We start from the raw sequence: 10,163 nt of genomic DNA, 5'->3' as shown, positions 1-10,163 counted from the left end.
TCATTCCTCGTGATATTTGCCTTTCAGCAACTTTCTATCATAAGCTTTATTTTTCAAATTTTAAGTTTAAAGTCTTATGTCTATGTGTCTTTCTATTGCCTGTTATCTTTTTTTGAAACTTTAAAAGTTTTTTTGTGCTCGGACTTGTTATTATCATAAATGATGGTGTTATGCTGTGATGATTGTCCTTGATTGAAAAACCACGTCCTTGGACTTGTAACAGCTTCAGCGACACTCAGCCACCAGACGGTGCCAGCCTCAGAAGATGTTGTTAAAAAAAATAAATGTGTGGCTTTAACGAAAGGATTATAGGCCTCTATGGTACCGGAAATAGGAAGTCAGACCGGAAACTGATTCCGGAGTGCGATAGTGCTGGAAATCCAAACATTGCGTGTGGTTAGCCAAGGTAACACATTCAACAACAACAGCGGCGCGGGTAGCAGCAGTGATGGGCAAAGGAAGGGGCACATTTGAAAGGCTTCTCGGTATGGTTTGCCTATTTTCGTGTTTAATATTGTGTTGTCAGTCAGAAAAAAAGTGTTTATAACGTTTGAACGTGTTTAATTTTTGCTGTGTGTGTTGTTGAGACGAGTTGTTGTTGAGCTGTGTGTCGCCGGTCGGTGTACTTAACTTACACAGATCAAATGAAATGTCGGCCGTAGGCCTGTCACAGGCCTTGTGTTTGGTGGATGTTCACCAGCACAGTCCCATAAGACTTATATAAAGTAGTCGTGTCAGACTGCTGTTTTGCTTGTGTTTCAAACAGCAAACCGTTGCTGTTTAAACTCTGTGAACACGGTTGTTACAGTCGCAGTCACATGGAATATAATATTTGGAACACATTGTCTTGCTCACAGTGGCAGTTTGTTAATTTACACACATCATGTCATAAACATGTATAATATCTCTCCTCGTGACGTGAGCTCATGAATTGAATAACCGCCGTCTACGTCGTCGTCCCGGTTGTAGTTTCTGAGTTTGGATATTTATGTACTTTCACTCAGCGTTTGATCCGTTTAGAGTATTTTTGCTGTGTTCAGTGTAATAGCTTGATGAAACAGTTATAAGAGTAATCTTGAGTGGGGTATAAACCAACAACCTTCTGGTTGCAACTCCAATCACCACCACGCCACGTGCAGATACCTTTGAGTGAATGAATTTCTCCACCCGTGATCCAAACTACCGTTACTTACCTCTGTTTCCTCCTGTCGCTTTTTCTATGATCCCTAAATTGCTCACATCAAGTTTTCCATAAAAGTATCATGGTTATCCTTCTGGGTTTTAATCACTATGTCTCCATGTTCACCAGCAGAGTTGTTAGGTTTTCATCATGTGTCTTTGTCCGTTGGCTCTTTTCCAGTTTCCAGGTGCTGCTGATGATGCAGAGGATTTGCATTATGTGATTTGTCTATGAAAATGTTTGACTTCCACTGGTGAAGCGGAGACTTTTCCTTTGAGCTGTATTGAGACAGAACCATGTCCCACCAAGACGTGTGCATCAATATTAATAATGTATAGTATGCGAAGGTTTATTTTTCCAAATGCACATTAATATCCAAAACAAAGTAACGGTGTAGTAACCTTAACTTTTGATCTTATAATAGTAGCTTTGAGAACTTATTTGAGTGAAGGCAGGAAGGGCGTTGAAATTTTGAGTGAGGACAGCTGGTGGCGTAGTGGTTTGAGTTGCTGCCTCTGGACCCAAAAATCGCAGGTTCAAATCCTACATCCAGATGTAGTACCCTTGAACAAGGAACTTACCTTAAGTTGCTCTAGTAAAATTACTCAGCTGTATAAATTGTTAAATAACTATAGGTAGCTTAACATTGTAAGTCACTTTGGAGAAAACTGTCAGTTAAATCAATAAATGTAAATGAAGTATCAGTACAGTTTAAATAAAGAACTGTTGAACTTGTAAGGGTCCCACTGCTATTAAAAGTAATTTAGATGTATTTTCAATAAGTTTCTCCAACTGTCTTTTACATGAAGGCTGGCTGGTTTTGATTGATGCCTGATATTTACCACATATGGTTGTATTTAACTATATGTTGTCTGCGCGTGGGATTTCTATAGCCTTGGCATGTGCCACTGATCAAATGTGACAACTCTGTCCTACAGATAAAGCCACTAGTCAACTGCTGTTGGAGACAGACTGGGAGTCGATCCTGCAGATCTGTGATCTCATCCGGCAAGGGGATGCCCAGTGAGTTCTGCACATTCCTCAGTTCACCTTTAACCTTTATCACTTAGTGAGATGACCACTATCACCTATTGTCTCGCTAGGGCAAAGTATGCCATCGGTGCCATCAAGAAGAAGCTCAATGATAAGAACCCCCATGTGGCTCTGTACGCCCTGGAGGTGAGTTCAGTCACAGTAGCAGATGTGTTAGTATGAAAAGGACATAGGAGGGTCTAAATCTGGATTAGTGTGTTCACCTCAAAGATGTTAAAGGGGTTAAATTGCTGATGTTAATGATCAGTGCACTCTAAATATATAATCTGTTGGAGATTTGTTACTTCCTGTAGGGTTTAAGTTGTCATATACACGGTTGAGTTACATTATTATGACCACCTCCTGCATTTGACGTCGGCAGCGCGTAGCCCATGAAGTATGTCACGTGTCGCGAGCTGGCTTGGGTATATAAGGTGTGCGATAGGCCGTCTGCCCACATATTACTTGTTGCTGTCCTGGGTAAAAGGGGCGATTTATCAGAGTTGCAAAAACGGATGATTATTGGCTTTCGGGCCAAGGGTGGCAGTATTTCTGAAATGTCCGACAGTGGCTGGAAGAGCACGACCAAGACTTCCAAGTACTTCCCTGGCCCCCTAATTCCCCGGACTTGAACCCAATTGAGCATCTGTGGGACCACCTCGATTGTCGTGTTCGCTCTATGGATCCTCCGCCATGCACCCTCCAGCAGCTGTGGGATGCACTGTAGTCGTCATGGCTCCAGATACCTGTGACAATCTACCAGCACCTTATCGAGTCACTCCCAGCCTGTCTAGCTGCTGTCCGTGCTGCACACGGCGGTTACTCTGGATATTAGCTGGTGGTCATAATAATGTGACTCGACTGTGTAGAAGTGTCAGAGATCTGGGCAGTTATTTATTAATTTATTTGGTGCTCTTCATAGTGGGGGCGGCATGGTGGCACAGCGGGTAGCTCTGTTGTATCACAGTGTGCAACAGCACATGGTTTCGATCCTCGCTCAGTCTATGTGGAGTTTGCATGTTCTCCCCATGTCTGCGTGGGTTTCCTCCCACAGTCCAAAGACATGCTGTTCATGTTCATGCATAGTGTGTGAGTGACACAGAGAGAGAGTGTTCCACTGATGTATGGATGAGTGAGTAGTGTATTTAGCAGTGTAAGTCATCTTGGTGAATAAGGTGTGGGCTGATTACACTAGATAGCGTTCATTGGAAGTTGCTTTGGAGAAAAGCATCTGCTAACTGAAATAACGTAAACGTAGTGATTTAAAATGTTTACTTTGTATGTACAGCTACTTACTGTGATGTACCAGTTGATATAATTGGGTAATTCTTGCTGTAGCAGGAGCAGGATTCAGACCTGTGCTCCACAAGTGGAAGGCAGCAGCCATAATCACTATGCAGCCCACTTACCCACCTGCATATGAACAAGCTTTTGCATTTGCCTGATTCTGAATGGTGCCATAGTGAATACACAGCAGCATGTTTTGTGGAGCGTGGTGTGAGTGTCTGTGTGCCATGCAGGTGCTGGAGTCAGTGGTGAAGAATTGTGGACAGACAGTGCATGATGAGGTGGCCAACAAGCAGACCATGGAGGAGCTCAAGGACCTTCTCAAGGTGACGTCTGGTTCATTCATCCTCTTTATCCTTTTTTTCTTTCTCAAAACATCCCTCAGCTGGAGGAATGGTTAGTTAAATCTGGCATGTCAGTTGCATACATATACCATGACCACTAGGATTACAGGATATGGAACTGATCATTTCTGAAAATAAACATTTCTGTGTAATAATCTGTCCAGCTGCTCTGTATTGGCTATCAACGTGTGCTGAGAAATTGTGCTGTTGCTTTTGTCCAGTCACAATATGTGGCGACGGCAACCTCTGTGACTGCCTCCTGGTTGGGTTAGGCCGTGTCAGGTGACCAGGGCTGCCGAGTTTGTTCCTCACTTCCTGGTGATGTCACAGGGTCACATGATTACTCAGTCAGACCAGCTAGGGGAGTTCTTTAATTTGATCACAGAAGAAAACATAAGTAGAGGCTTGTACAAGTCAGTCTTTTCATGGGATCTTGGTAAGATAAGGCTGATTTTACCGTGTTTAATAGAAAATGGATGTACCTTAATAGACTGCTAAATCTGTGAGAGTTTAAGTCAACATAAAGAGAACTTGTCATCATTTTGGTTAAGTAAAGAGGAGGTTTAAGTTGTCTATAGGCCACAGACCCAAAGGGTATGCTTTAAGTACTATATACATAGAAAGAATGTAATTTAAAAGATGTGAACATTATAACACTCAACTGAGTTTTGGTGAGGATCTCATAGAACATGAAATTAGTATTCTCAATATAATTTTTAAATGGTATTGTGGGTCTTAAGTTCATTTCCTTGGTTGGATGGGATTAAGTGGACTGTGAGTAATAGATGATGTCTAACCTTGGTTTTACATCCTTTGGGTGCAAGTTCTGTAGTTTGGTGCACTGTACTCTGAAATGGTGAATACTGTTTTGGACTTTGCTTAATTTTTCATCTATAAGAAGATTGTCCTGTTGTATACTTGTTGTCCTTTTGGTTGTTATTGGTATCATGTACTGTATCAGGAAGAAACAGCAGTTGGTGTTTTCTTTTTTCCAGAAACAGACGGAGCCCAACGTCAAGAACAAGATCCTTTACCTGATCCAGGCCTGGGCGCACGCCTTCCGTAACGAGCCCAAGTACAAGGTGGTCCAGGATACCTACCAGATCATGAAGGTGGAGGGTGAGTTGAGGAACACAGCTGCTGCTCACAACCCAGACTAGCTGATTGAATGATGCTAAAACTGTCATTATGCTTCAGAAGAAAATTCAACCCATCATTTCTTTACCTTCAGGTCATGTGTTCCCGGAGTTCAAGGAGAGTGATGCCATGTTTGCTGCAGAAAGGGTGAGGCCGCACTGCTGTGTTCATCCTAGATGGCTCAGTAGAGCAATGGATCATGTCACTCGACATTTTACCACTCATGTCATTTTTATCCCTCTTTGACGGCCCAGGCACCTGACTGGGTTGACGCAGAGGAATGTCATCGGTGCCGGGTTCAGTTCGGAGTCGTGACCAGAAAGGTAGCTGACAGCTGTCACAATGTGTAAGCTGCCTGTGTGTGTGTACAGCTGTGTGAGTGTGTCTGTCACTGACGCACCCTCTTGTTGCAGCATCACTGTCGCGCCTGTGGGCAGATCTTCTGTGGGAAGTGCTCCTCCAAGTACTCCACTATCCCCAAGTTTGGCATTGAGCGGGAGGTGCGCGTGTGTGAGCCCTGCTTCGAGCTCCTCAACAAGTGAGCTGCTAAGCCTGGCTGCCAGACTGATATCGGACCATTTATATGCAGTGCTACAACCGAAGAAACTCAGGCCAAATGTTCAGTCATTTGCTCAGTAGCTTGTTTTCTTATTTCTCTAACTCTGTCCTAATTACTTGCTGAGAATTCATCTTCAGTGTGACAGCCATTCATCACTACCCCCTCCCTCTTCAGAAAGGCAGAAGGTAAAGCAGCTTCTGGGGGTCCAAGTGAACTCCCTCCTGAGTACCTGACCAGCCCGCTGTCCCAGCAGTCTCAGGTGAGGGGTTGGTGGAAGTTAGCTTTACAAATCACATTCCTCCAGTTGTACCAGGTGCTTAGTGGGTAGTGTAGTTTTTTTTAATGAGTATGTGAGCATTGTGATGGATTTTATGCAGAAATTATAGAGGTAATAATGCATGAAAAATGAGTGGGCTGGTCTCCTTCCCCACAGATGCCCCCCAAGCGGGATGAGGCAGCACTGCAAGAGGAAGAGGAGCTCCAGCTAGCTATTGCCTTGTCACAGAGTGAGGCTGAAGAAAAGGAGAGGATGGTGAGGCATTTTCCAGTCAGATTCCTGAAGAGGATATAAAAATATAATGCATTTGCATACAAAGTAGGTACATATAGAAGGACAGTATTGAATTTCTATAAAAACAATTAATTTGTATTTACAGAGACAGAAGACCTCATATGGGGCATACCCCAAGGCAGAACCCACCCCAGTGAGTTCAGCACCCCCAGCCAGCACCCTCTACTCCTCTTCAGTGGTAAGAAACTAGCCCACCCATTATTTTAGCCAGGCCAGGTTTCACTGTGTCTCTACATTATAAAATGGCTCTGGATGTAGTTTTTCTCCATGCTGAACAAACTGACCTTCTTGTTGGTTCCTTGCAGACCTCTTCTGCCCCATCAGCTGAGGATGTAGATCCAGAGGTGAGAAGAGTCTGTGGAGCACTAGTCTATCACTTTGTAAGGGTGGGGTTTTTGTCATACAGTACACTGTTACAGGATGTCTGGAATTTAATGCCAAGGCATTGTGTCTACCCAGTTGGCACGATACCTGAACAGGACTTACTGGGAGAAGAAGCAAGAGGAGGTTTGCAAAAGCCCAACCCCCTCTGCTCCTGCCCCAGTGTCAGTGGCTGAGCCCTTGCCAATCAGCCAGCCTGTTGAAAGTCACCTTCCAGTGCAACCAGTCAGCATTGTGGAGGTATGTTATCCTCTTGACAGTTTTGCCTACCTGTATGTGTCCATCACTTTGTGATCCCTTCCACTTTCCTGATCCCCTCTGCACCCCCTAGCAGCAGTACCAGAATGGCGAGTCAGAGGAGAACCACGAGCAGTTCTTGAAGGCTCTGCAGAATGCTGTCACCACCTTCCTGAACCGTATGAAGAGTAACCACATGCGTGGCCGCAGCATCACCAACGACAGCGCTGTACTCTCGCTTTTCCAGTCTATCAATAGCATGCACCCGCAGCTCCTAGAGCTGCTCAACCAGCTAGACGAGAAAAGACGTGAGTGGAAGAAAGGCCTCTGCACACCTTTATGCCCTTGCCTCAGGTTTCTGTACACATTTAGTTTGAGCCACCTTTTACACTCCCCTATAAAACAACCTCCCTGAATGCTTGCTTTAGGGTCCTCAGTCATCACACTGTATAAACATTTTCTATGTACTGTGTGTCTTGTGCATGATGTCTTCTCGCACTGAGTCTGCCTGTCTTTCCTTATTGTCAGTATACTACGAGGGCCTTCAGGACAAGCTGGCCCAGGTGCGAGATGCACGGGCAGCCCTGAACGCTCTCCGGGATGAACACCGTGAGAAACTGAGGCAGGCCGCGGAGGAGGCTGAGCGCCAGCGCCAGATTCAGCTGGCTCACAAACTGGAGATCATGAGGCAGAAGAAGCAGGTGATGTGTGTTTGAGTTGCAAAGCCATTTATGCAGTTGAGTTTTCTTCAAATCGACATACCGTTCAAAGTAAACAAAGGTGTGACAGTGTCTTATGATGACTGATACTATGTTTTGTGTAATGTGAGTTGGTCATTTTGCTGCAAAAGTTCTTGGAATTGCCAGAGCAGCAGTGTGGGAGACTGGTGTTCATTGACCATTTGATGCAATTGGTCACTGTGCTGTTGTGATAGTGCTTGCTAGTATTTTTGTTCAGTAGCTGATGTCCTGTAACATGTTGGGTGATTAGTTGGTTTTGCTGTGATGTGGGGACAGTGGGATTGGTGATTGGCTAATGTCCCATGGCTTATGACATGATTGACTGCTGTCATGCAGGAGTACCTGGAGATGCAGAGGCAGCTGGCCATCCAGCGGCTGCAGGAACAAGAGAAGGAGCGGCAGCTGCGGCTGGAGCAACAGAAACACACCATCCAGATGCGTGCCCAGATGCCTGCATTCCCTCTGCCCTATGCACAGGTGGGCATTGTTATATATCTGTGGTAATTTGGTGTTATGATGTTACATCCACAGTGCATCTAAATAAGAGCAGAGTGCTTATTTTCACTTGTTCTTTTGTCAATTCTGTCCTCATCTTTCAGATGCAGTCACTCCCCCCAAACATGCCTGGAGGGGTTGTCTACCAGGCAACAGGGCCACCCAGTTACCCTGCGACCTTCAGCCCCTCCGGCTCAGTGGAGGGGTCACCCATGCACACAGTTTACATGAACCAGCCAGGTCAGGCTGGGGGTAGTACCCCCTACCAGGCCATGCCTGTCTCTGCCACAGGTGGGTGGTGAATCAGGGGGCTCTCTGTACATGAAGTGTGCTAAATATGTGTTAAATATGTGTGATACAAACAGAAACAATAGAGTAAGATTTGAGTTCACCATGGTGTTTTTGTCACCTACCTGCAGATCCCAATATGGTAAATGCCTACATGTACCAGACAGCAGCCTCTGCTGGTCAAGCTGCACCCCCAGCCCAGGCCCCACCCACTAGCAACCCCACCTACTCCACTTACCAGCCCACTCCCACACAAGGCTATCAGGTGAGGACTTTGAAAGGGTCAAAGAAACATAAGTGGTAAAATACAATCAGTTTTATAAAGTAGTTTAATGTAAACTTCCTGGTGTCCTGAAATTCTTTCCCTTGGCTCATTTCCAGCAGCTGTTATCTCAGTATGATTCCCAGCATGTTTGCATGTAGCTTTGTATTGGCAGTGCTATTGTAGATTAAATATTGGATATCTGGAACTGCTGAATGTTTCTCTCCATTTCTCCCTTTGCAGAATGTGGCATCTCAGGCACAGGGCATGGCCCCAATGTCTCAGGCCGTGCCCACCAATGGAATGGGCTACATGGGCTACCAGCCGTACAGCATGCAGGTTAGGACCACAACCTTTGGGCGCAAATCCACCATCGATGCGGGCTTTCACTGCTGGGACATATAGACATGGGGGAACTTGTTGGCAGTTTTAGAGAACACTTTTACCCCATGGCCTGTTTGTAATGCTCTCCCTTCTTCCTGAACCCCGCCCACTAGAGCATGATGTCAGCACTGCCCGCTCAAGACCCCGCAATACCTCCTCAACAACCTTACCTTCCTGGACAGCAGTCCCTGTATCAGCAGGTGAATTTTCGGTTCCCCTCCTCTCTTTCTCCGCTTTCTTCATGTTCCTCCCCAGATGTCACCTTCTTTGTTTATGTCCCTGTGGTTCTAACAGTGTTCTGGTTTACTCCTTTTTTGTGCAGATGATGCCACCTGGTGGTCCTCAGCATCAGCCACAGCCTCCTCAACCCCAGCAGCCCCAGGCACCTACAGGCAGTGCAGAGGCCCAGCTCATCTCCTTTGACTGACCAGTCACATGTCCACTGTGTTTCTTGCTTACCGGGTCCTAAACACACTACACCAAGAAACTACCTGCATTTGCCCCCCAGCTAAAAATGAAATGGCTTCACAGAAATATCACAATGATATGTCAGTCCTGTCCTTCCTTGCTTCATGATGCAGACTCAAGACACTGGGAGAAAGGTTAATAGGGGTGACTTCTATCTCTCCAGTGGTTACTAAAAAAAAAAAAAAAAACTACAGACATTCAAACTGTTAGTGGTATTATTAATTTTAAAAAACAATGTAACCTAATTTTTTTTGTTTTTCTAAAGGAAATTGCATGCATCAAAATATTTATAGAAGAGTAACTGCTGCAGTAGCTCCTCCAGAAGTTTTTGTTGTAACTGAAATAGGAAAATTGGAGGGTGGGGCCGGGCGGTCTGCTAGGATGGGGGCCCTTTGCAATGCTGAATAACAAATGTGAACGAGTTTGCTATGGGCTAGGTAAAGAGAACAGAGTCCAGCTCTGTGTGTTCTTGTTCATAGCCGTTTGTTCACATCTGTTTGTCTCCACTTGGTGGCAGTGTTGGGCCTGGATGCTTCCCATTTTGGAGTGTCCATTTCACATAATTTTCAACTTTGGGTGCTGCTGAACATGTCAACCTAAGGCCCTTGTGACACTGAACAGGTGACCCTAATGCAATCCGTTTTCCAGTTTCCTCCTGGCTGCCCACAGTTCATAGCTGTAAAGTCATGACTGCTGCTCATTTGTGTAGTACCGTCAATTGTCTGACCAAACACCTCTAACAGTCTACAAACTCAGTGAATGTCAGGTGTTGATGAGTCATCAACCCTGTCCTGCTTG

At 45.2% G+C, this 10,163-nt stretch overlaps 1 protein-coding gene across 4 annotated transcripts; it reads left to right on the top strand.

Annotated features, from left to right (window-relative positions):
- The first annotated feature begins 357 nt into the window (after positions 1-357).
- Positions 358-9,553, top strand: LOC108935706 (hepatocyte growth factor-regulated tyrosine kinase substrate-like). 4 transcript variants are annotated; one of them, XM_018754519.2, is made up of 21 exons: positions 358-485; positions 2,119-2,203; positions 2,284-2,359; positions 3,733-3,825; positions 4,839-4,962; positions 5,075-5,127; positions 5,235-5,303; positions 5,394-5,518; positions 5,714-5,798; positions 5,973-6,071; positions 6,196-6,288; positions 6,416-6,454; positions 6,570-6,731; positions 6,826-7,036; positions 7,257-7,429; positions 7,805-7,945; positions 8,068-8,254; positions 8,383-8,516; positions 8,757-8,852; positions 9,011-9,097; positions 9,220-9,553. In XM_018754519.2, exons 1-21 carry the CDS (start codon positions 449-451, stop codon positions 9,322-9,324), a joined length of 2,274 nt encoding a protein of 757 aa, XP_018610035.2. In that variant the 5' UTR covers positions 358-448; the 3' UTR covers positions 9,325-9,553. The 4 variants fall into 4 exon arrangements, with proteins under 4 accessions (XP_018610035.2, XP_018610033.2, XP_018610036.2 ...); XM_018754517.2 differs by having other exon boundaries at positions 6,823-7,036; XM_018754520.2 differs by lacking the exons at positions 358-485; positions 2,284-2,359 and having other exon boundaries at positions 2,138-2,203; positions 6,823-7,036.
- Positions 9,554-10,163: the final 610 nt, after the last annotated feature.

The sequence above is a fragment of the Scleropages formosus genome, chromosome 8 (genome assembly GCF_900964775.1).
Source record: "Scleropages formosus chromosome 8, fSclFor1.1, whole genome shotgun sequence".
Classification (NCBI taxonomy): Eukaryota; Metazoa; Chordata; class Actinopteri; order Osteoglossiformes; family Osteoglossidae; genus Scleropages; species Scleropages formosus.
Note: the sequence above shows the minus strand (reverse complement) of the source record. Positions and strands in the feature narration are given on the sequence as shown.